General features: G+C 37.8%; 1 protein-coding gene across 1 annotated transcript; it reads right to left on the bottom strand.

The window, feature by feature from the left end:
• Positions 1 to 26961, bottom strand: LOC125229835 (solute carrier family 22 member 4-like). The gene is made up of 9 exons (XM_048134777.1): positions 26842 to 26961; positions 14392 to 14680; positions 13945 to 14048; positions 13501 to 13655; positions 12889 to 13057; positions 11818 to 11953; positions 11414 to 11722; positions 10871 to 11184; positions 1 to 199 (listed from the first exon to the last, which is right to left on the bottom strand). The coding sequence occupies exons 1-9, from the start codon at positions 26889 to 26891 to the stop codon at positions 1 to 3; spliced, it is 1725 nt and encodes a 574-aa protein (XP_047990734.1). The 5' UTR covers positions 26892 to 26961.
• Positions 26962 to 27008: the final 47 nt, after the last annotated feature.

Here is a 27008-nt window from a genome sequence, read left to right as displayed (position 1 = left end):
TTATTTATTTCTACAAAACAAGCGATAGATGGCGCGCCACAGCGTCGCGCAGCCAATGGGCCGCGCAGGCGCATGCTCTGAAGTTGTGCTCGACGCGACACGGGCGCGAGTGCTGCCGAACGACAGGTTACGAAGCTCAATCTCTTCGCGAGACGGCGAGTGAGTCTTCTGCGTCGCCCAGCGCAGGGGCTTAGATAATCTGGAGGAGAAACAGGATGTGAAGTACTAAATATTGTTTTTCCCCTCACTAGCTCGTTAGCGTTTTGTCCTTTAATACCAGCGGGTGAAAACGCATTTTATCCACTAGTGGATAAAGTAATTTGACCTTGAATATAGCCAAATGTTCTGCTTTAAAATTGATAAAAGTGGATTAATCTAGTGATAATAGTTATTTGTTATACAAGGGGGCAAAATTGTATTTTAACGCCGAGTGTGGAATTGAAAAACGAGCAAGTGAAAGGATTATATAGTTGAACCACGAGCGAAGCGAGTGGTTCGAGAATAGAATCCTGAACTTGCGAGTTTTTTAACACACGAGAAGTAAAATACATTTGCACCCGAGTGTAACACAAAACTTTTCCCCTCGCTATAGCGAGGAAACTACAACGCAAAAAATGCGTTTATCACTGCTTCCAGTAGTTCCACAGGTGGTAAATCATCTTTATTACTGGATTCACCTACTTTCATCAATTTTAAAGCAAATTAACGACTTTATTCAAGGTCAAATTACTTTACCCACTAGTGGGTAAAATGCGTTTTTACCCGCTAGTATTAATGGACAAAACACGTGTTTCCGAGCTAGTGAGGGGAAAAGATGTTTTCCTACTCCCGTGTTATTCGTCATTTACAGTGTCGTGCATAGATCGTTAAAACCCTACATAAAAGATGCCCGCCCCCGCCCGGCGCCCCGCGCACCCACGCATACGATATAGCTCTTAAAGCATTGTTAGGAAGCCTTTAATGGATATAGCGTGGGTGCGCGGGGCGCCGGGGGCTGGCGACGTCGCGGGGGAGTGCGAGCGACAGGGTGAGTGCAGGAACAGAGGGGAGGCCGACGCATCAAAATACAGGAAATAGTGTGAATTTCACGAAAGTTATTCTAGAAAACTATTAAAAAGTAAGTGCATGGTCGTAGAAAAAGTATTGTATGCAACGGTGTTTAACTGAGTCAAAAAATACTCGTGGCGTCTTTATTAACATTTTTCGGCTTCGCCTCAAATTGTTACTCACGCCACTCGACTTTTTTGTCCTCACTTAAACGCCAGTTGCATAAAATACTATTTATTTACCACCTGTGGAACTACTGGAAGCAGTGATAAACGCGTTTTTTTTTGCGTTGTAATTTCCTCGCTGTAGTGTGTTACACACGGGTGTAACAAAAAACTCACCAAGTTCAGGATTGTATAGTTGAACCACTCGCTTCGCTCGTGGTTCAACTATAGAATCCTTTCACTTGCTCGTTTTTAAATTCCACACGCGGTTTTAAAATACAACTTTGCACCCTTGTATAACAATAGTTATTTGTTATACAAGGGGGCAAAGTTGTATTTTAACGCCGAGTGTGGAATTGAAAAACGAGCAAGTGAAAGGATTCTATAGTTGAACCACGAGCGAAGCGAGTGGTTCAAGAATAGAATCCTGAACTTGCGAGTTTTTTAACACACGAGAAGTAAAATACATTTGCACCCGAGTGTAACACAAAACTTTTCCTCTCACTATAGCGAGGAAACTACAACGCAAAAAATACGTTTATCACTGCTTCCAGTAGTTCCACAGGTGGTAAATACTACTACTTACTAGATTCACCTACTTTTATCCATTTTAAAACAGTTAATTTGACTTTATTCAAGGTCAAATTACTTTACCCACTAGTGGATAAAATGCGTTTTTACCCGCTGGTATTAAAGGACAAAACACGTGTTTCCGAGCTAGTGAGGGGAAAATACTTATAAAAGGGCGGGGCGCAATGTAGTTAACTGGAGCTATACATTGATGCCCGAGTAAGAGAGATCCGCAAATGAATGTTGCGTATCGAGTGTTTCAGGACTTTCAGGGCACAAATAAAAAAAAAACCGGTCAAGCGCGAGTCGGACTCGCTCACCGAGGGTTCCGTACAAACTTTCAATAGTTGAATCATCAAAATGTTATTCATAGAACTCTACAGATTTGACTAAATCCCTCAAGACTCAATTTCCCACATAACAAGTAATATTTTAATATACAATTTTATTGTTAGACAACGTCCAAATAAAATCAAGACTATTCGACTTCAATAGTTTACGACTTACGACATGTCGCAAGAACGCTCCTGAACCGACCTCATTATATCAGGAAAAACGCGATGAAGGAAATGAGCGTTCAACGTACAGCGACATCTATCGGCAAATTGAGTAAACTAATGCGCGCGAGCTAGTATGGAGGATGATTTTTATGGAATAATTGTTTATTGCGTGAACCGATTTTAACCATTTTGCCTCTATTTGAAAGCAGGTAATTTCATTGTTGTTTTGTTAAAAAATACAGGTACAATAAACACCCGCAAGGGTGTTGAAATTTAAAATGTAAATCTGAAAGGTTTTTTATAAATAAAAAAAAAAGTTTTCAAGATACGTATATGATTTTATTTTTCCTGTAATATTCATTATAATAGCCATGTTTGGTGAAAATTTCATATATTTATGTTGGTAAACTTCGGAGATAAGGGGGGGGGGGGGGGGGGGGGGGGACGGTTTTTTTTTACATTTTCCTTCTAAAAACATTTTTTTTCCACAACCAAAAAATTATAAAAAATAGTTTTGATATGTACAGTTTGAGCTCTTTCTAACGATACCCCACTTGACCTAGTTACTTGAAATTTTCAGTTTGCCCCCCTTTCATTTTGGCCATTTTCTATCATTTATATTAATTAATTAAAAAAAAATCTTTCACCTTGTACAGGTTCACAATGTTTATAACTATTCCAAATTTCATATCGATAGCATAAGTAGTTCTCGAGATATTTAAGACTCCTTATTCCTTAGAGCGCTCATCAATTTCACGAAACGGCCATCGATAGATGGCGTTGGCGCTCGGTACGCGAGCACCTGCAACTCGACGCGCGTTTCAACGCCGACACAAATAATCTTGATAGTTTTGAATTAAATTGGTAATAACATAATTTTCAATTTTATACGGGGAATTTCCTGTTCATGGTATGGTAGTAGTAAATAAGGTGTATGAATGTAGTAAAAGTATAGTAGTCTACATATACATATATAAATACAGGTTTCCTAATTGATTGATTCAACAACCAACACCGCTGAGCCGAAACTACGAAAGCTAGAAAGTCGAAATTTGTATAGATTGCATTAACAAAATTTCGAAGAGATAAGAATCGATTATGAAAATTTACACCCCTAGTAGAGGGAAAAAGGGGGTGAAAGTTTGTATCGGGATCAATTTGTTTTTTTTTATTAGGAAAATTTTAGTTAGGAACTTGAAATTAGAGAATAGTTTAATAGTGATTTCTGTTTTTTTATTGAATGTATATGCATACTGATTGGTCCCATTTTTATCAGAACCCAGTTCTGATGATGGGATCCTGGAGAAATCCAGGGAACTCCTCAAGTCTGAAAGGCATACATATAGCGATTTTTGTGTTTTTATATGAATAGCATGCATTTACGTACGGAACAATGACATTTGGTGCAGTGGAACTGTTGATGATGGTCAGACCGGAACTCCCTAAATCTAAACGGCACAGTTATAGTGACTTTCATATTTTTATAAGAACAGCATGCACTTACGTCCAGAATAGTGACATTTGGTGCAGTGGAACTGCTCATGATGTTGTGTCACTTTTTAACCATCGCCTCAAATCTCTCAAGGAAGGACGGTTCTCAATTCGTCTGTTTTTTTTTGTTTGTTCCTCGATATCTCCGTCGTTACTGGACCGATTTAAAAAATTTAATAATTAAAGCATTAAAAGCAGTTTTAAAAAATACCTACACATTTCTACATGTGCTCTGCCTACCCCTTTATGGGATACAGGCGTGATTGTATGTATGTATTTGTACATAATCCAACATTCGCAAGTAGCTTTCGTCAGAACCCAAAAGGCGGCGGTTTTTTTTTCTTAAAAATTATTAAACGTTTTTTTTATGGGATAGGAGGCAAACGAGCAGACAAGTTGCCTGATGGTAAGCGATCACTGCCGGCTATGGACACCCGAAGCACCAGAAGTGTTGGTGCGTTGCCGGCCTTTAAGATGGATGTACGTTGTTTTCTTGAAGGTTTGAAGGTCGCATCGGTCCGGAAATACCGCTGGCAACAATTCATTCCACAGTTTAACTGTGCATGACGTGAGAGTTTGCATTATCCGACGGATTTTTAATATTCGAATAATTCGGATAATACAATTTTTATTATTCGAATATTCGAATAATTCGGATAATTTCGGATAATTTATTAAATGGAACAAAATTAATGTTACAGGTGCGTATAAGCGTGGAATTGATAACGGCTGAGATAGATGAGCGCCATAATGCGAAATTTACCTACATTTTTATTTATTTTTTGCGTAAATCAGCAAACTGTAAAAAATTAAAACACACCTAGCTCTCTATCTTTACTTTTATGACTAGAATCTTGCAATCAGATAGTGAGCTGTTGATATAAGACAGTTAGTAGTAGTGATAAGTTAGGTGTTAGGTATAACGAGAAGTTTTTCTGACAACACCTTTACCTTGGAAATGGATGGTAGAAAGGATGGCTTGTGTAGAGTGGAACGTGAGACAACATCATTGGGCATGATGATGGTTATAGGGCCATACAGCGTTGTCATATTATCCGATCCGATATCGGATATAGGAAGGATGTCAAAGGCAGAAATCAAAGATTTCGAGAATGTATAGGAGTCGGTCCTCCGCTCGATCGGATCGGATACTCATCTTATCTTAAATCTACGGGGGCCCGTACGGATACACTTCGACCCATCGGGATCTTTTGTGCAATTACCCCCTTCGATTGTAAGATCCTTCAGCTATTCAGGAGCTTCTCGACTATCTCCACGTATCGGATGATGAGGCTCATGGGTAGCTCTCTGATGTCCTTTGATACTAGGTAGCCTGCTTCAAAGTTCTTCATTCTTTGTCTGGCGAGGGCGTGACATTCACACATTAGATGTCTGATGGTCTCTTCCTCTTTGCCGCACATGCGACAATCTGTGTAGTCAGCGTGTCCCATCTTGGCCAAAATTCCTTTGATCCCGTAATGGCCTGTGAACACCCCCGTTATAATTTGGAGTTGTCTTTTGCCTAGCTTTCCTAGCTTTTTGCTCCATCCAGATTCTACCCTCCGCATAAAGAGCTTTGAATGCTTCAGACCTACCAGGGCATCCTACTCTTGTTGGTGATTAGCCTTTGTATGGTATTTCATAGCCGTTTTAAAGGTTCCTTGTGACGTGGTCTTCAGACCTGGCCTTGGCAAGTTCATCAGCATTTTCATTGCCAATGAAGCCTTCGTGTCCCGGTATCTATACCAGTTGCAGCTTGTTTTGCCTTCCAAGCTTGTTAAGAGCTTGGATGCCGTTTAATACCAGTCTAGAGTCAACTCTGGGCGATGTGAAGGCTTTGAGTGCCGCCTGACTGTCGCTGAGTATATAGATATTCTTTTCTTGGGTTTGTTTAACTATATTCTTATGTACACAGGTAATTATTGCGTATGTCTCGGCTCGAAAGACAGTGGCATAATTGACCCATGCTGATACTACCACTGTAGTAATTGCCCATGCTGATACTAGTCATTTGCATAAATGCTTACGCCCGTACCAGATGCCATCTTGGTCCGGATCGGATACTTAATATAAAAAGTTGAAAACTCTTTTCGTAGGCTCTAAACAAAAGCGTCCTAGTTAGGGTCTTAGAACAGGAATGAGGAAAGATATAGGTACTCGTTCAAAACAGAATAACCAAAAAAAGAGAAGACCAATTAGTCGAAAACACTTCCTATCCAGTCCAGGTGTGGATCATTTTAGACCTTAGTTGCACAGTGGCTGGTACCAAAGTACCAATGGAAGGGGAGAGGTGATAAATAAGTGATTAAGTAAATTCTTTATTGGACCACCAACATAAAATATACAAGACATAAAATTTAAAAGAATGAAGAAGGAGGAGGTACAAAGGCGAACTTATTTAAATATTCAAATCCAAAACGCCTCAAATTGCTCGGCAGCGATTTTATGGGTTATAGTTTCCAAGCTGAGCAGTAGATCGACTAAGGTTTCAAAGTAAAAGTAGTAATTAGACCGATTTTTCTGTATGCATGTAACTAAGGACTTAAAAGGAAAATGCCTTATATTTCTTAGTGAAGTGGAGGGAATTCTGGCGTACTTAATTGCCATGGAACTGATAACAGCTAAATTCGGAGTGAGGCGCTAAATTTCAATTTCAAAAAAACAAGGGACCAGGAAATTTAGGTATAAATCTCCCTTATTAAGTACGGTTTTACAGATAACTTCACGTTAGCTATTAGTAGTAATGTAAGTAGGTTGGGGTAACGTTTTCGTTTCCCAACTGAGGGGGGACTGAAATCTTCTCGAGGCTAAGGCGTAGGGTTAGAGCCGGCGTAGCTTTATTTGACGTTCATATGCGCATTGTAATATGCCTACTTGAAAAATAAATATTTCATTTTCATTTTCATATTAAAAAATAATACTTGAACGTTTTTCTGTTTTTTTTTTAAATCATCCAATTAATAGAATATTTGATAAGAACTGAGTGCGTGGGGTGAGGCATTTTGCTTACTTCTTGTCCACGAAGGCTTTCTTTGTTTTGTAAATATTAGTTTGATTTTGAAGATAAATAGGTGTTAACTTGTTAGCAATAACATTGTCCGTATTAAGAATTGATCGAAATTGGTTTCAGTAACGTCTATCTATTAAATATATTACTTATAAATAAAAAATAATGTTTATAGAAATTATCCGTTTATCCGGATAATTTCACTTGGATTATTCGAATATTTTCGGATAAAAATATTGGCGGATATTCGAATAATTCGGATATTCGAATATCCGGATTGCAAACCCTACGTGACCTGTGCAAAACATTGCGTCTTAGAAACATTTGAAAGGGTGAAAATCAAATTATGTACATGTTCGTTCTAAAAGTAGCTGATCAAACATCGTCGATTTGGAAAGCCTGCGGTTAAATTTTTGCTCCTTCCTTACTATACATATTTTATTTAGAGGGTTTTGAGATTTAGGTAATAAAACAACGCTTCATTAGGTTTAATAGCATTATGTAAAGTATAATGTCAATGTAAGTGCAAGCAGTCTTATGAATAGAATAGCAGTTCTGTTGACCACCTCCTGACTCCATCATGAGACCTTGGACCTCATCTAGTTCGATGGTGCTCGTCGGCCCAAATCTAATGAGCCCAAACATGATGGGGTTATGATGAGGAGAATAGCAGTTCTGTTGACCACCTCCTGACTCCATCATGAGACCTTGGACTTCGTCTAGATCGATGGTGCTCGTCGGCCCAAATCTAATGAGCCCAAACATGATGTGGTTATGATGAGGAGAATAGCAGTTCTGTTGACCACCTCCTGACCCCGTCATGAGACCTTGGACCTCATCTAGTTCGATGGTGCTCGTCAGCCCAAATCTAATGAGCCCAAACATGATGGGGTTATGATGAGGAGAATAGCAGTTCTGTTGACCACCTCCTGACTCCATCATGAGACCCTGGACCTCATCTAGTTCGATGGTGCTCGTCAGCCCAAATCTAATGAGCCCAAACATGATGGGGTTATGATGAGGAGAATAGCAGTTCTGTTGACCACCTCCTGACTCCATCATGAGACCTTGGACCTCATCTAGTTCGATGGTGCTCGTCAGCCCAAATCTAATGAGCCCGAACATGATGGGGTTATGATGAGGAGAATAGCAGTTCTGTTGGCCACCTCCTGACCCCGTCATGAGACCTTGGACCTCATCTAGTTCGATGGTGCTCGTCAGCCCAAATCTAATGAGCCCAAATATGATGGGGTTATGATGAGGAGAATAGCAGTTCTGTTGACCACCTCCTGACTCCATCATGAGACCTTGGACCTCATCAGCCCAAATCTAATGAGCCCAAACATGGTGGAGTTATGATAAGTAGAATAGCAGTTCTGTTGAACATCTCCTGCCTGACTCCATCATCATGAGAACCAGAACCTCATCCTGGTCCCAAAATCCATACTAATATTATAAATGCGAAAGTAACTCTGTCTGTCTGTCTGTCTGTCTTTCTGTCTGTCTGTCTGTCTGTCTGTTACGCTTTCCCGCTTAAACCACGCAACCGATTTTGATGAAATTTGGAACAGACAATCTTTAGACCCTGAGACAGAACATAGGCTACTTTTTATTTCGAAAAAAAGGGATGAAGGGGTTGAAAAAGAGGTTGAAAGTTTGTATGGGATTTCTTAACTTTAAATGATAAAACCATGAAACTTTATATTTTAGCACTTGATAAGAAATCGTTAAACATATATTTAAAGTCACATACAGGTCGAACGCGATTAATTAACATTATTTTTACCTTTAAAATAAACATGGTGGGAAATAAACATTAACTAAAAGCGGGTAGATTATAATTATTTGTCTACCCCGAACATTTATATAAATTAATATCGGGTAGTTTTGTGTTGTTTACATCTCCGGTGACATTTTGCTGGGACGTCAGTCTTCCGCGACCACGGCCAGTGCAAACTGGCCGAAACGTTGGGAAAAAAGGTAAAAGTAATGTTAATTAATCGCGTTCGACCTGTATGTGACTTTAAATATGTGTATAGTTCGTCCGGCGGTGTAAGAGCCAAAAGCCATAAAGATAAGCTAATTATTCATCTATTGTTAACCATTGTATGCCATTGTAACAAGTTTTATGGCTTTTAGCTCTTAAACCGTCGGACAGACTATACAAAGCGCGAGAACTTAAAGTGTTATATCATTAAACATCTTGATAAGGGATAGGGATAGGGATAGGGATAGGGATAGCGATAGGGATAGCGATAGGGAAAGCGATAGGGATAGCGATAGGGATAGCGATAGGGATAGCGATAGGGATAGCGATAGCGATAGCGATAGCGATAGCGATAGCGATAGCGATACGGATACGGATACGGATAATATGGGTATCGTTAGAGGGATACGGATAATCGGTCGGCGGTCTCTTACAATCAATGTGCTCTAAGACGATCGTTGTTTGCTTGCTTGAAGATTACGTTTGCGATAAGTATAAGCAAAATGTAAAAAATTGTAAGGGATAATAGAAAAAAGTACTTTTTACCCACCGATCATAGTGTCGAAATACGGGCTATCTGGGATGTTTATAAAGGTTTCCCCAGCGTATATAGAATTACCTACGCTGTGGTCGATGTGTAATATTTCTACAATCATTGCAAGCAAAAGTATTATGTGCAATCGAAATAATCGCAGATAAATATACCTACAGAGAAACCTACGGTCCCTACGGATCCAAATGAAAATCTTAATGAATACTTTTATCACGCGGGCGAAGCCGCGGGTAAAAGCTAGTATAATAATAATTCAAACTCTCAACAAACTTCACGTATAACTTAAAATCCAAAATCATATGAAAAGCATGTCGAATGCTAAAATTGCATAAGGTGTAAAAAGGATCAAGATTTGTTTAGTCGCAGTTTACGGCACTTCTCGGAACTATCGCGCTGCTTACGAAAGCTAGGTGCGCCGGACGATCAAACGCAGGTCCGTTGTCTTCGAGCGCTCGGCGCAGACTGAGCGGGCTCGCGTTAGCACAGTGTCTTTTATTCGAATTTTAGGTGTTTTAAAAACATATCTATCGACAGAAAGGTATGTCTTATATGTATGATTTTTTTTTTATAGGTCAATAAGAAGTTCTAGTTTAGGATAATATTATTTAAGAGTTACAAAAAATGCAGGAATCGCAGGAAAAATACATAATGTAAACCTCTTTTTATCGAAAAAATGGGGAGGATACGGAAGGTTATTTATCCACCATTTCAAGTAAATCTTAAAATGTCAAAGTATTAGCTAACTCGTACAGGATATAACAAATAGGATTGTGATCATTTATTACCCCAAATAACATTTTTAACAGCACAATCACGATTCTAAACGAGCTATTCCACTACGAAATTTGAAAACGTCTTCCGAAAAAACTGATTTTTCGGAAGTATAAACATATTTTAAAGTAGTACCAATTGACTTTCTAGCTTAAGATATGTACTATCAGCAGCAAAAGTGCATGGCGAATTTATCAATGAATTCATTCATAATTTCTCCATGCACTTTTGCTGCTGATAGTACTTTTAGGAAAATTATCATTTTTTTAATAATCATTTATAGTTTCTTTATAATTTTGAATGAAAAAGGTTCTATTTTGCAAAAAACGCTCGTCTTTAGGAATAAGGCCTCTCGGACAGACAGACGGACAGAGTCGCACCATAAGGGTTCCTGTTGTACCTTTTTGGTACGGAACCCTAAAAATGAGTACAGATGATGCTTTTTGCCCGCACAAGTGGCTCATTTTTTGTCAGGTCTAAACTTCGAAGGGCCATCTGTACTGAAAAACGTGCGAAATCATCCACGTTAGGGAACACCAAGCATCTACCAGCATGGACACGGTATAGCTGCTACCTCTAGCAGGGCTAGAGTGATCTCATCTGCCAGCTTGAGGGTGGTGATGAGGTAGCCAATGATGGCACCCATCTGCCCGGCGGCGTGACAATACAGCAAAAACCTTTTAAAAACGCTAACTAGGTAAGTACCTTACGCTTTGTTTTCCTGGTCACTAACGCCATCTAGGAAGCAATATAAAAGAATAATAATGAAAATATTCATACTCTGAAAAATAATCCATGTCTTCAAGTACATCGGGCATCTCTCGGTCATCCACGTCAGGGAACACCAAGCACAGGACTAGCATAGCCACGGTAGCCGCTGCCTCTAGCAGGGCTAGAGTGATCTCATCAACTAGCTTGAGAGAAGTGATGAGATAGCCAATGATGGCACCCATTTGCCCGGCAGCGTGGCAGCAACCGAGAAGGGTCGCACGGATTTTGATGGCGAAGAGACGGGGCGTGATACTTAAAGTTATGGCGTGCGCGTTTAGACTGGTAGCTAGGGCGAATGGATATAGTATACTGCATATGGGCTCCTGAAATAAAGTGTTGATAATTTTTAAAATTAACGACTAGAGTTTTTTGTTTACCGACATTATACATTTAGACGAAATATCGAATCGAAAACTTCTTATAATGACAAGAAGGGAGCAATTCTGTCAAATTCGTCGTAAGTATGCTAGCCAAGTTTTTGTTGATATTGGAAATGTCAGCATTCAGTTTCAAGAAGTCCGACTATAATAAAAAGTATTCTGATAAACTTACACCGACTTCCTTACAAGTAAGAGCGGCCAGGCCGCTAACGCCTGCCAAGAATATATGTATCATGAGCAAATGTCGCAACGAGCACTTCAGCGACAAAACTACCGTCAGGCACCCAATTATCGCGACCAAACATAATATTTTAAGCAGGTAATAGTTGGTCTGCTCTCCACTATAATTAGTTGAGTAAATTATACTCCACGAGAAACAGTTTAGTGACCAAAATATTAAGGACACGAAGGTCAGCACTCTTGTATTATGGGTGCTTAGTATGGGGATGCAAGTCTGATCCTCGTCTAGACAAACATAAGCCTGCAAATTTAAAAAAATTGTAGGTTTGATACGGGAACATATAATAATTTATTTATTTTTAGAAATTAATGTTCTAATTAGACTTACAGACGTACTCTTTGATTGACGGGCCTTATTTTGAAATCACTGCATAGTGAAACGTGGTTTTGTTTCGCCCCTTTAAATATAGTTTTTTCTGCTTTTGTGATTTTGTTATTAAATAGCAGCCACTGCGGAGATTCTGGAGTCCATCTGAAATTTATTTTATAGTAGGCTCAGTGTACAATACAAGTGTTAGACAGGTACGTACGCAAAAGGGCTATGCCGATATAATAGTATTGCTGGCTGTATTCATATTCATATTTATTGATATTGCACATATAGATTACACGTCAGAAACATAAACATTCATTGTTATTGTTGTTGTTAGGAGCCTGCTGTGTCCCACTGCTGGGCAAAGGCCTCTCTCCTCTTTTTCCATTCGTCTCTGTTAAGTGATCAACCACTCAAAAATGAGTCGAGGTTATCCCGCCATCGCCGATGTGGTCTGCCGGATCCCCGGTTTGACTCGTGGGGCTCCCACTTCGTAGTTATCTTAGCCCACAAGTCGTCCGGCATTCGGCAGACATGACCAGCCCAGTCCCATTTCAACTTAGCAGCTTTCCGAGCTACGTCCATTATTTGAGTCTTAGAGCGCAGCGTGATGTTCCGGATCCGATCCCTTAATTTTACACCTAATATGCTGCGCTCCATAGCTCTCTGGCAAACCCCGAGTTTGGACTTCTGAGCTTTCGTCAAAGACCAGGTCTGAGCACCGTAGGTGAGAACTGGAAGTACGCACATGTCCATGAGCCTACGTTTGAGTGACATAGGTAGGTCTCCCTTCATTAGATGTTTCATTGACCAATAACTCTTCCAGGCGTTTTCAGTGCGTCTTTGGACCTCTTTGTCTTGTCGCGCCTGGAAAGAGACTATTTGGCCTAGGTAAAGGTACTCCTGGACATATGCGATGTGTTCTCCGTTTATCTCCATCCTACGTTCTGTGCTGTTCGTCATGACCTTAGTCTTTGACATATTCAATTATTCATCTTCAGTCCAACTTCGAGGTTTGCGTTGCTAAGGTCTTCTAGCATGTGAAACATTCATTAAACGAAGTAATTCTTATTACTCTAAGAATTAACTTATACCTCAAAATAACGATCAGCAGTAGATCATACAAGCAGGCGATGAAGGTGAAAGACTCCGAGTTGCTGAGGGCCCGGGCCAGCGGGACCATACACACGGCCGCGAGCAGCCGCGGCGTTGCCACTATCATACTTAGCCACGAGCGCCATTTGTTGCTCGCGATCTCGCAAACTGCAGAAACAAAAGAACTTAAATTTATACCCAATGTCATCCCACATCTTAAATGAGGATAGAAGAGTATCAGGGGGATGTATTGAGGACCACCGAAATGTTATAATCTCACGGGTTCTTTGGCTGTTAATCTCACCAATCTTACGATCATAACATACGTCGGTCTCTACTTTCGTCTCCTTATTAATTTCTGATGTGTCCACATTGGCTATTAGGCATACAGTAGATACAAAAAATAGATTAGGGAAATTCTGAGACAGGATATATTCTACCTATATCGCCAAGTCAATAAAAAACAAAAAAACTTTCGATACAACCATGGGTCATTATGGCTCTTAAATTGTAGGAGTAAATAATGATGTCGAGTTTCATGTAAAAAAAATTGTTAAAAATGAATCTTTTTACGAGCAGCACCTATAGTTATTTAAAGATTATTTACTTACTCAAAATTAGTCCCATGAAGTTATTAGCACTACCGAGTAAAGATCTTATGAAAACTAACAATCTGAACCAACTTTCAGAGTCGCAAACTATGATAGATATCCTCAATACTAAGTTCGTGTATACATCTAGTACCATTGCCTTTTTTCGCCCAAAGCTGAAAAAAAAACAGCCTTGAACTTGTATTCGGTTAACTATTATACTATAAAACATACCTAAACCACTAAGTATGTCAAAAAAACTTTTTTTGATGCCATTCGATTCCGATTCAGGATTAAAAGCATGTAATTATGGGTCGAAAAAATCCGGCTAGAATTTTCCGCCCGTAGATATTATTTATGTCCATTTGTTAACTCATAGCATGCGAATATTTCGCAGCTGACGAATGGGAAACGTAGACTTTAAACTTTTAGAGCTTTAAAAAATATTATTGTTAAGAGATTTACCTGTCTGAAATAAGGCCAAAGACAACATATCCAAACATGACTCCCAAACGACAAATCATCGCCGCCGATAGAAACTTCCAATCTTGATCGCAAGCCATTATCCACTGAATAAAACATGTAAAACTATAATTAAAGTGTTGGTGTTTATAGAACCTGTAATAATAGCAATGTATGGAAACGACTTAGGTATAAATTACAGAGAGAAAACAGTATCTCCTGCGAGTAGAATATAAGAAATCGTAGTCATTTTCATTTACAGGAAAACAGAGGAAAATGTGGATGAACTGTGTGAGAGATGATATGAAACGATAGTAATTAATTGAATGATGATGATGAGATGACGGACGATAGAGAGGTATGGATGAGGAAGACATGCCGCGCCGACCCCAAATGACTGCAATAAGGGCAAGCGAAAAATGATAAAGTCATTTTCAATTTTTCACTTACGTTTTTCTTCAGCCAAAATAATCCTAATACTTTTACATGCCACAACTGGCAGCGAATTTCTTCGCTATTATTTTTAGCAATAACATGACACTGAGAGTAGTTATTCGCATTAAAACCCTGAGGCAGCGTGCATACTATGTTTGTAGACTGCTTCAGAAGGAACATGTCTTCGTATTGGTTGAACATGTTAGAAGCCATGAGGGTGGTCGACACGATCGTCACCATCCACTGCCATGCACCGATCTGGCCCAGAACGTCGGTCGTCACATCCTCGTGTATAGACCCGATTCTAAAATTAAAGTAGAAATGTAGAGTTGAACTAGAATATTATAGCAACTTAAATATTTTAAAGATTTTACATAGACATTTGTCAATGAGGTCTCGTCCTTCCTGTGCCTACTAGATAAATAAAAATGCCAACAGTTTCAATTTGAAACATTGAATATAGCTTGTGACTATAATTTAATCATTTTAGTTATATAAGTACTAATTTATTAAAATAAGGATAATTAATTAGGGCTTGTTGTGATATGACTGTTTTGTGAGTGTTGCGATTCACGCTATCCAAATACATCGTTTCAGATTTTATACAAATAATGTTCCATCTTTTGTGACTGAAAACGTGTACACCTAGGCAATTTTAGAACACAATTGAGGTAAGCAATATTTAAATAGTAATTACAACTTTACCGAGTTGATAACAAATGATAGCATGATGATGATGGCTTTGTCGCGTCGCGTGTGATTGAAATTATTGATTTGTTGAATAATGAAATCAGATTCAGTCGCAAACTAAGCTTGTTGCCTAACCCTAAACGAAGTGGTATCAGTACCGGTTTTTTAACCGTCGCCTCATATCTCAAGAAGGACGGTTATCAAGTCGTCTGTATGTTTTTTTATTTTTTTTTTTATTTGTTTTAATGTTTGTTCCTCGATATCTCCGTCGTTACTGGACCGATTTTGAAATTTTTTTTTTAATTGAATGTATATGCATACAGATTGGTCCCATTTTTCTCAGAACCCAGTTCTGATGATGGGATCCTGGAGAAATCGAGGGAACTCCTCGAATCTGAAAGGCATACATATAGTGATTTTTGTGTTTTTAAAGGAACAGCATGCATTTAGGTACGGAACAGTGACATTTGGTGCAGTGGAACTGCTGATGATGGCCAGAATAGAACTCTTCAAATCTGAACGGCACGCTTATAGTGACTTTGGTATTTTTATAAGAACAGCATGCACTTTCATCCAGAACAGTGACATTTGGTGCAGCGGAATTGCTGATGATGGTCAGAACCGAACTCCTCAAATCTGAACGGCACGCTTATAGTGACTTTGCCATTTTTATAAGAACAGCCTGCGCTTACGTCTAGAACAGTGACATTTGGTACAGTGGAACTGCTGATGGTCAGAACCGAACTCCTCAAATCTGAACGGCACGCTTATAGTGACTTTGGTATTTTTATAAGAACAGCATGCACTTGCGTCCAGAACAGTGACATTTGGTGCAGTGGAACTGCTGATGATAGTCAGAACCGTACTCCTCAAATCTGAACGGCACACTCATAAGTGACTTTGGTATTTTTGCAAGAAAAGCATGCATTTAAGTTCAGAACAGTGACATTTATTTATTTAGTTATGTTTGTTAAGCATATTGAGTTTTCAAGTCAAAGTTTGTCAAGCTTCGATTTCTTATAATATAATATCGGATTCATGAGGAATTGAGGAAACTCCTCAAACCTTAACGTTATACGTATATTCATTTATGTTGCCATCTAATAATTAAAGCATTAAAAGCAGTTTTAAATAAAAAATACCTACACATTTCTACATAATCCAACATTCGCAAGTAACTTTCACCAGAACCCGAAAGGCGACGGTTTTTTTTTCTTAAAAATTATTTAAATTAGATATTTTCTAACCTCAAATTTTTGTGCTGAATTAATTCCTCCAAAATTAAATCTGTGTAAATGTATTGAAATAGTGTCCTTTACAATTTATAATATATTATTATATTATTGAAACGAAATAATATCACAGGCACTTTAGAAGGTATTTCGTAAGATAAGTAATACATTTAATGATCACTAGGTATCACTATTTGCTTAGAAAAAAATAAACAAAGAAAGCGAAGTCTATGTGAAGAGTAGGTATAGTGCCGGCTCACGGCTGAAGTACTTATGTGTATGACTTTTAGGAATAGTATGTACCAGTGGCGTAGCGTCAATACAACTCGATTCCCAACGGGTTCCCTAAAATTCTGCAGTGTCTGTAGAAGTCCATACAAAATAGATCCCAACAACCCCTCCGGCTTTACTAATGAAAATCTTCACGCCTCGCCACTGGTAGGTACGAAGTCTTGGTTAAAAATCTGTGCTGTTCTTACGTAGTTTTGATCCAGTACGTTATCGATAAGTATATCATTGGGTCAAGTAGGTATATGCAATAATTTGCAATATATATATCAATGGCAAATGCCTAACCTACGCCGTAGGTAATAAAATAATATGTATACAGGTAATACAGGTAACTGATTCAGTTGTTAAAGTTGCACGTTGCATTTACGAGTACATAAAATGCTAAGTGTATGGTCGTAACATAATGCAATCAATTAACTTTACCTAAAGACTAATTACAAATGCATACTTAACAGGTAACTACGTTCAATTGTTTCGCAATTCACCCAATGTGCGACGCCAAACGCCGCAGAAATGCAATCTATCTCTATCGCTGTTGCGTACTGGCACGACAAAGCCAGACCGCATTTCTGCGGCGTTTGGCGAAGCAGAAACGCCACTCGGCTACGGGGCCAGTATAGTCAAGACGTACTGACTGACTGAACTAGCATGAAAAATACGAAGGAAAACCTTTTCGCTCTACATCTGTACAAGATACGAATACAAAAATAAGAACAAGATAGTTAATAAGTAACTAAACTATGAATGTGAAAATAATTTGAGTTCATGAGTGCGCCTTAGTGGCAAGGCAACCCACACTCAGGCGACGCACGCCGTAAGTAAGGCTGAGTTTAGACCAGCAAGTTATTGCTGCAAGTTTTGAGACAGAAGTATATGCAAGAAAGGGATGCAGATATATGCCACTCACTCTTACCTATAGTTGCGTCTCAAAACTTGCAGCAATAACTTGCTGGTCTAAACTCAGCTTTATAGTGTGGACGTTTATCGACAAAAAGAGGCCAAACCTTTTTTTTCTTGACCAAAGCATGAAACTTGGCACAGTTGTTCCTTATATCAAAATAAGCCGATTAAGATCGGGAGCCTTCGGGAGCCTCCCCCCTGGGGCTCGGGAGGGGGGGTCAAAGTACCGCTTCACCCGGCTTGCTTTGAAAAATTCTAACATAGCCCGTTTAGTTCATAGGTCATGTTTGGTATCGTTTTCGAGTAAATCAATAACGTAGAATTCATTTTTGGTACTAAAATTATAATTTAATGGTAAATAAAATTAAAAAAAATTAAAAGTTTGAAATTTTCATCTATGATTTACAAATTAAAGTCATCATAAATGTCAAACTGTTTGCTTTTTCTACAAATGAAAAATATGATATGAAAGCCTATTTAATATAGATTATGAATAATATAACTTTTACCCACCTTTACTAACGTTAAGTTTCATAAAAAAAACTTTAAGCCGCGCGGCGTCGGGACGCCGCGAGCGTAATTTTAAAATACCTTTATTTTAAAAAACTCTATTAGAACCCGTTTAGCTATTAGGTCATGTTTAGTATCGTTTTCGAGTAAATTAATAACGTAGAATTTAGTTTTGGTACTAAAATGACCATTTAATGTTAAATGTAATTAAAAAAAAAAAACAATTTTCTGTGAGTTGCAAATTCAAGTTACGATAAATGTCAAACGGGTTGCTTTTTCTATAAATATAAAAATATGATATTAAAGCCTATTCACAAAGGATAGTACGCGTTCACCTACGCGAGCTTAGACTGTGTGCGGGGAACGCGCCTCTTTCATATATTTGATCGCCAGTGTCAGAGGTGTGTTAATGCATAAATAGAAAAAGATTCATTATTATTGACTCTGGTGTCGACAACGGCAACACTCGGGTCGGACCACACGATCTAAAGACCGACTGTACCTGTTATTTATTCATTGTAGTGAATCCTGAAAGAAATTTATATAATAGTATTTTATACAATCGTGATATAATACAAAACTTTTCAGTCGAGTACCATGTGTAGTACGGTACGAGAGTGAAAAGCTTAATTATATCACTATTGTATACAATACTTTTTCTACGAGTCATCATCTTCATCATCAATGGATGGAAATATGTATCACCATTCATGCAAGTTAAAATTAATGTCAATAGAGTCGTTCACCGTTGTATCAACATCGAATTACCTAGCAACCAATTGTTTGTAATAACCGTCTCTGATTGGCCGATAACGCGACAGATAAAAAAAATGTGTTTCAGATGCAGGAAAATTTGCTAGGTATCGCAAATTAGTATAGAAATTGTATGAAGTTCTATTTTTGAAATTGTTATAGTTAACTAAAGTCAATTATAATGAGCTTATTATAATTGAGTCGGAACTGCCATAGAGTATCCAACACTGAAAAGTTAGCACTTATAGTTTAGTCTGTGGTGTCCTAATTGACAGATTACTCATACTCATACTCATAGTATACATTCCCTTCACAGAAACATAGCTGGGTACATATGGAACTGCATAAAGAAGGCTCTACCCTCTTTATGCAGTTGCATCGGTTTTTGCAACCTGATTTACATTTACATCTTGTAACTTCTAAGCATATACTGGCCACTTCAGTGTTGTCTGACCAGTGTGGTACCCATTCGTCTCCTTCTTCCTTCCATCCCCAAGAAGACGGACTTGGCAAATTTTGGTGTGGCACCAACGCCTGACTCCAAACAAGAACGCCCTGAGTCCCATTTCTCAAAACTGAAAGTTACAAGTTACAAGCGGAAGTCTCTTTCCAACTTGTCATATTAGACATTGACAACCAGTTGAAAATTGTAACTTGTAGCTTCGAGAAATGGGCCCCTGGTACACTGTGCGCAGTATATGCTGATCCAAGGCAGCCTCTGAAGGAGGTATGTTCTCCAATTGTCGATCTTTTCTGGTACCTAAAGAGGTAGGTACTTCGACCACTCATTCACCGTTGCGCAACGACTTGGTCTGAAACAATATGTGCATTATCATTTTAGAGTCTACAACTATCAAATTACAACTTTTTGGTGGATCACGTAACCTTCAGTTTTACCCACTTACGTTACGTACCATAGAAAATTATTACAAACTTTAGTAGAATCTGATTTGCCTCTGATATTGCTCCATCTTGTAATAGTTTGACACCTTGAGTGGCCTGGCTAAGCTTCAAAGCCAAAAGAAAACGTTTCTAGATTAGACATAGTATGGGATAGGTACGATAAACGCAGCTTGAAACGATCAACAAGGGAGAAACATGGCCACCCAAGGCTTCAAACTATTACGAGATGGAGCAATATCATAGATAGGCTAATCAGATTCTACTAAAGTTTGTAATTATTTTGTATGATAGGTAAATGTGTAATAGTGAAGGTGATCCACCAAAATGTTGTAATTTGATAGTTGCAGAATCTGTTTAAATAAAATGACAATGCACATATTGTTTCAGATCAAGGGTCCTTACGCAACAGTGAATGAGTGCCGGAAGAACCTCTTTACTAAAAAAGATCGACACTTGGAGAACATAGGCTGCCTTACTTCATAATATACTGCCATTTGTCTAAGACTAAAGGGCTAAAGACATGCCAACCACACCCTTGCTGCCGACGCATTAGGACACCACGGACTCCACTGCCAGTCTATTGCTGGCCGAATTTTGTGACACACTGCACTTAACGATTTAATCCGCAAGGCTCTCGGCACAGCGAACATACCGACAACCCTCGAACCTGTCGGCTTGTCAGCAGCAGACGGAAAGCGGCCTGATGGTTGCTCGCTTTTGCCTTGGTTTCTGGGACGACCCTTGGCGTGGGGCGTGACCTGTGTGGATACCTTGGCTCCGTCCAACGTCTAACGCTCGGCCCAGAAACCAGGGACTGCTGCTGCAAAACGCCCAGTTTAAACGCGCAAATATGCATTTTTTAAAAACAACTACATATTTGCGGCAATTGCATTTGAAATATTTGGACCATGGTCATCAGACACCAAGCATTTCGTGAAGGAAGTTTCCACCAAACTTGTCTGGGTGTTTGGTGACATACGCATAGGCTTTTACATCATATTTTTTATTTAAAGAAAAAGCAAACGGTTGACATTTTTGTTGACTTGAATTTGCAAATTATAGATAATTTTTTTTTAATTTATTTACCATTAAATTATAATTTTAGACCCAAAAATAAATTCTTTGTTATTAACTTACTCGAAAACTATATCAAACATGACCTAATAGCTAAACCGGGTCTAATAGAGTTTTTAAAATAGAGGTATTTTAAATTTACGCTCGCGGCGTCCCGACGCCGCGCGTCTTAAAGTAATTTTTTTGTGGAACTTAACGTTTGTGAAGGTGGATAAAAGTTATATTTTTTATAATCTATATTAAATAGGCTTTCATATTATATTTTTTATTTATAGAAAAAGCAAACAGTTTGTCATTTATGATGACTTGAATTTGTAAATCATGGATGAAAATTTCAAATTTTTTAATTTTTTTTAATTTTACTTACCATTAAATTATAATTTTAGTACCAAAAATGAATTCTACGTTATTGATTTACTCGAAAACGATATCAAACATGACCTAATAGCTAAACGGGGTCTAATAGAGTTTCTAAAATAAAGGCATTTTAAAATTACGCACGCGGCGTACCGACGCCGCGCGTCTTAAAGTAATTTTTTTGTGGAACTTAACGTTAGTAAAGGTGGATAAAAATTATATTTTTTATAATCTATATTAAATAGGCTATCATGTCATATTTTTTATTTATAGAAAAAGCAAACAGTTTGTCATTTATGATGACTTCAATTTGTAAATCATGGATGAAAATTTCAAATTTTTTAATTTATTTTATTTTATTTACCATTAAATGATAATTTTAGTACTGAAAACGAATTCTACGTTATTGATTTACTCGAAAACGATACCAAACATGACCTATTAACTAAACGGGGTAAGTTAGAATTTTTCAAACCAAGCCGGGTGAAGCGGTACTTTGACCCCCTCCCGGGCCCCAGGGGGAGGCTCCCGAAGGCTCCCGATCTTAATCGGCTTATTTTGATATAAGGAACAACTGTGCCAAGTTTCATGCTTTGGTCAAAAAATTTAAGGTTTTTCAATAAACTCCCCAACTATTTAGACACGGAACGGACGTCGGCGCCTCTGTGTGTGGATAGTCCCTTATACTGACTGAACAACATCTCTGAAACCTTGAGCAGTTGGCGTTCTGAATGGTCGCTAATGACGTGAATATTTTTGTTTTATATGACGCTACAAAGTATGAGATAATATATGAACTTGCAGAGCCAAAACGTTACGGTTTAATTCCTTTCAGTCTATTCATCTTTTTAATGTTTCACTTCCGGTTTCTTTTATTATTCTCTAATAAATTGTCTTGAGCAACGATTAGGGATTATTGTTTTATTTTAATTACCTGTTGGCATTTATATGTTTATTAACGTCGAGTATATAAATAAATCTAAGCGTTTCATAAAGAAAATACGACCTTAAATTGAATATAGCAGCTTACACATCAAAATGTAGGTTTCATAAAAGATACTAGTTGACGGTGCCCTTTCGGTATAACTCCTGCCTTTGGAATTACGTATGAAATGTCAGTACGAAACAACCATTTACGCACAGATAAGGCAAAATCTTTCATAATTGTACGGTAAGTAAGTAATTTGTAGGCCTCAACATTTTTAACATAGAATTTTTTTTTATACCTGTTGATTTATTGACATTGATCTTAATCCAGTACTTAACATACTAATTAGGTAAGCCTGACCAGAAATATTAGTTATTTGTTATACAAGGGGGCAAAGTTGTATTTTAACGCCGAGTGTGGAATTGAAAAACGAGCAAGTGAAAGGATTCTATAGTTGAACCACGAGCGAAGCGAGTGGTTCGAGAATAGAATCCTGAACTTGCGAGTTTTTTAACACACGAGAAGTAAAATACATTTGCACCCGAGTGTAACACAAAACTTTTCCCCTCACTATAGCGAGGAAACTAATACAACGCAAAAAATGCGTTTATCACTGCTTCCAGTAGTTCCACAGGTGGTAAATAATCCTTATTACTAGATTTACCTACTTTTATCAATTTTAAAGCAGTTAATTTGGCTTTATTCAAGGTCAAATTACTTTACCCACTAGTGGATAAAATGCGTTTTTACCCGCTGGTATTAAAGGACAAAACACGTGTGCTAGTGAGGGGAAAAATTACTTACGACTATTATTACTCGGCGCCATGCATTGTTGCGGAATTTCATTAGAACTATTTTCTGCATACCTACTATACTTACTGAACTGTCACTGCATACTTCAGAGTGACAGCGTGGTAACAGCGCCCTTCTGAAAATAATCATATATTTCAGGCTTTAATAGGCTAATAGCAGCCCTTCGGCCCAATGACACAGTCTGACGATGTACAATTGTGATTTCGGCTTCGGTACCTAAGTATTAGAAATCCAATAAAGTAGATTGGAGAGTTTGTCATTTACTTGTTTACCAGTTTATAGTTTAAAGACCAGATTATTATACCAATATTTACATTGTTATTGTACCAAAAAATGTACATGATAAATAAATTGTGATTAAGATTAATAATAACAAATTTTAAATAAATTACAAAAAGTAGTAATTGAAAATAACTAAAACTTTACCTACCCACTTACCCCCTTATTCATAAACGGTCACTAAAGTTATCAATCCGGTAAAGTTCGTTTGTCCCTTTCTGTCACACCAATACGTTGGATAGGGACAAACGAACTTTATCGGCTTGATAACTTTAGTGAACGTTTATGAATAAGGGGGTTAGTCTTTTGATAGTTCCTTAGCCTCTCATAACCGTGTATTTATTTATATTATAAATTATAATTATTTTTAAAAACCGGGACTTAATCGCGTATAATACATATTAAACTGACCTCCAACGTTTCAAGGACGGCGTTGTCCCCGTGGTCTCGGAGAAGACTGGCTTGAAATGACATCAACACCTTCTGACAGCCGCGCGAGTTTTTCGAACTACCCGCACTTGGTTTTGATTATCAACTTGAACTGTTTGCGCACTAGGGATGTTACTCTGTCGACATACAACACTGACGATATTCGATTTAACGACTGTCGATATTATTTTCGGCTTACACTTATTAATGACAGGATTCCATGTGGATGAGATCCTAAAACCTTCGTCCCGATTGAAATTGCGATGTTTTTCTCGGGACGAAGGCTTTCTCCGAGACCACGGGGACAACGCCGTCCTTGAAACGTTGGAGGTCAGTTTAATATGTAGTTATACGCGATTAAGTCCCGGTTTTTAAAAATAATTATGTGTAATAATCGTGAAAGTTTAAATCATTATAAATTATACTCGTAATATTTAAATCGTTGGATACCCGCTATGACAGGTATCTAAGGACTACGTATTTTGTTATTCAGTATTAACCCATATTTACTATTTTACATGCATCTTGGTTGGTGTGAATGGATGCGTGACAAATTTATATACAAATATACATAATAAGCGTATATAGAGTTACGTATGTATATATGTATAATTATATCAGCGTGACTTCAGTCAACAACCATTACAATACCCTTACCTTATGTAATCATTACGAGTTCCCTTCTAATAATTATACCTAATATAATTTTCCTATAGACAGAATAATATCATGGTAGTTATTTAAGAAACTTGCATTAACAATCAGAAACGTATGCAATCGATGCCACTTGGCATATAATAAAATATAAATTAAAAATACAATACATTTGTTACTTAAGTTAATAAATAAAAAAAATATTAGTAGAAATTATTCAATACAAAAATCTCACTAAGCTTATTTAAAATTTGCCGTAAAGAAATGGTTTCATTAACTAATATTTGACAGATGCTATTAACTGACTGTTGCTTTCGCCGATTTAAAAAATTAGAGAAAAATATTTTAGTTAGTGTTTTGTCTGAATGTGACTTTATAAGACATGATTAGTTATAGCAAGAACGATAATACGGAATTGACAAAGCCCGTACAAAAAAGCGTATCCCTGAAATGTATGGGCGTAAAACTAGATGGCGCTGTTTCGCAGCCTGGAAGTGGCCAAAATCATATTTTCCCCAAATATTTTTGCGTGTTTTTATTTTTTATGATAACAAATTATATATTTCTTTATTTTAATCATCATCCTCCCTGGGGTCCGCTTTGACAACTAATCCCAAGATTTGGCGTAGGCACTAGTTTTACGAAAGCGACTGCCATCTGACCTTCCAACCGAAGGGTAACTTGGGCTATATTTCTTTATTTTAATATTATCATGATGTCAATACACATTAAAAAAAAAAGTAGGCATCATCAAGATAGAAGGCTAAAAAATTGAGGTATGATTATTAGTATGAAGATTGTAAATCCTATATAAATCATCCTTGTTTATAGGTAGTAGGTGGGTACTTATAGTGCTACAAGGTTCTTTACCAGGATCACACTGTCGTTCTACATGTATTATGGTCTTGTTATATATTAAACAAACATTATATCGAGAACACGCAGTCTTTGTTTAACACGTTAGTGAAGTTAATAAAAGCGACCTTTAAGGAAAAACCTTCGGAGGTCAAGGTTAACATTTATATTATAACCTATACCGATATTAGGCGCTAAGTGTATTACTGTTCCGTGTAAACTGAATCTTCCGTTTCGTCAGGGGCGGCTCACTCCGCGATTCTATCGCCGCGCTACAAGTAATGTCGGCGGCCGCGAGTTGGCGGCCCATTCAGTGGTGACGACCTTCGCGCGGCGCAATAAAATTTAAGACGATACCGTAGGGGTCAATTCTCCATACAAACGCTCTCGACTATTTCCTCCCTGGTTTTTGAAGATAGAGCAATGATACTTTCAGTACAGATGGTGTTTTTTTACGCACTAGTGCGAGAAGTGGTTCATTATATGCCAGATCGAAACTTCGGAGGCTCATCTGTACTGAAAAACGTCGTACGATACACGTGCGAAAAAGAAAATTCGTAACTCGTGTCGATTTAAAATACTCCCTTCGGTCGTGTTTTAATTTATCGCCACTCGTTTTGAACTTCCTTTTTTCACACTTGTATCGTAATGTACTATTTCAACACAGATTATTATTATTTTTATCTGTCGGACCGTTTTGATTTTTTTGATATTCTTATTTTTAAAGACGCTAAAGCCCATCAAAAATTTCCAAGAACGCCCTTATTGATTATGACGCAAAAAAGGTGTGGTATTCAAAATTGGTAACAATTAGCCAAAAAAACTAGACGGTCCGACACAGATTATTTCATTGTTATTCAGATTCTCAAATTTAGTTACGATTGATTAAGTTTTGAAGAAAGAAACAGTCGAGAGCGGAACTTCTTTTAACTGAGTTGTTCTTAATGGATAAATCTAGTTAATAATACTACCTCTAGTATATTAAACTAGAATTCCCAAATTGAAAGGGGGGGGGGCATCCTTTCCATTTTAGCATTTTCGGTCCTGTAGCGTCGATGAAATTAGGGACGGGGCTATCAAAACCGTAGCCAACTTATCGTGGCCTGACTCTACCTTTCTATAGTTTCTATGATGGAACACCACAAAATTTCTTGTCAAATATAGCAACAGTGAGCACATGTTCATGAAAGTATAATATAAAAAAAAACTCTTAAAATATTAAGTTAATAAAGTTTCACAGTCAGTAGCGTATATATGCTTACGTCATAATTGTGTAGAGCGCTCTACTTCCGCTTGAGCACGACCAATAGATTCCCTACTGGTTCAGAAACTTGTACTTGTATGACACACATTTTCAGCTAAGTAAACAGATAAAGCTTGGACCCGATAACGTAACTGTAACAGTGTACTTTGGAAAATTGATCGATCACTATGTGTACAATATATAGTAGGCAGACTAGGCAGGCATAAAGCCAAGAAAAATATAATTCGTGTTCTTTCAGGAGTTTCCTACTCGTATTATGTAGATATAAGGGTAAATATATTAAGCTTTTTCGCTTATTTTCCAAGAACTGTAGTAGTTTCATAGTTCGTAGGATACGTGATTGTATGTATACTGAAAAAGGTTTTACATAGTTCATTATAGAAATAGGTATACTCGTAATTAAAATAACATCCCAATGAATTCACCTAAAAACTCCTAATATGACGTATACCACTACAGTTTAATTGTACACTTACACATAATTAGCATGTTTGTTGTGTAAGATTTACATACCCGCATTTGTTTACGCTCACCTTGGAGTTGAAACGAGGCTCGAGCACGGCGCTGTAACTATCAGCCCCATCGATTACGGCATCCTTATCAGCGCATGCAACAAAATCAAAGGCGTACACAGTAGGTACAAAGAGTTGCGAGAGATTAGATACGGATGATAGTGATAGTGGTATGCAATATGCACGTG

The sequence above is a fragment of the Leguminivora glycinivorella genome, chromosome 9 (genome assembly GCF_023078275.1).
Source record: "Leguminivora glycinivorella isolate SPB_JAAS2020 chromosome 9, LegGlyc_1.1, whole genome shotgun sequence".
NCBI lineage: Eukaryota > Metazoa > Arthropoda > Insecta > Lepidoptera > Tortricidae > Leguminivora > Leguminivora glycinivorella.
This window is presented reverse-complemented; position numbering and strand designations above follow the sequence as displayed.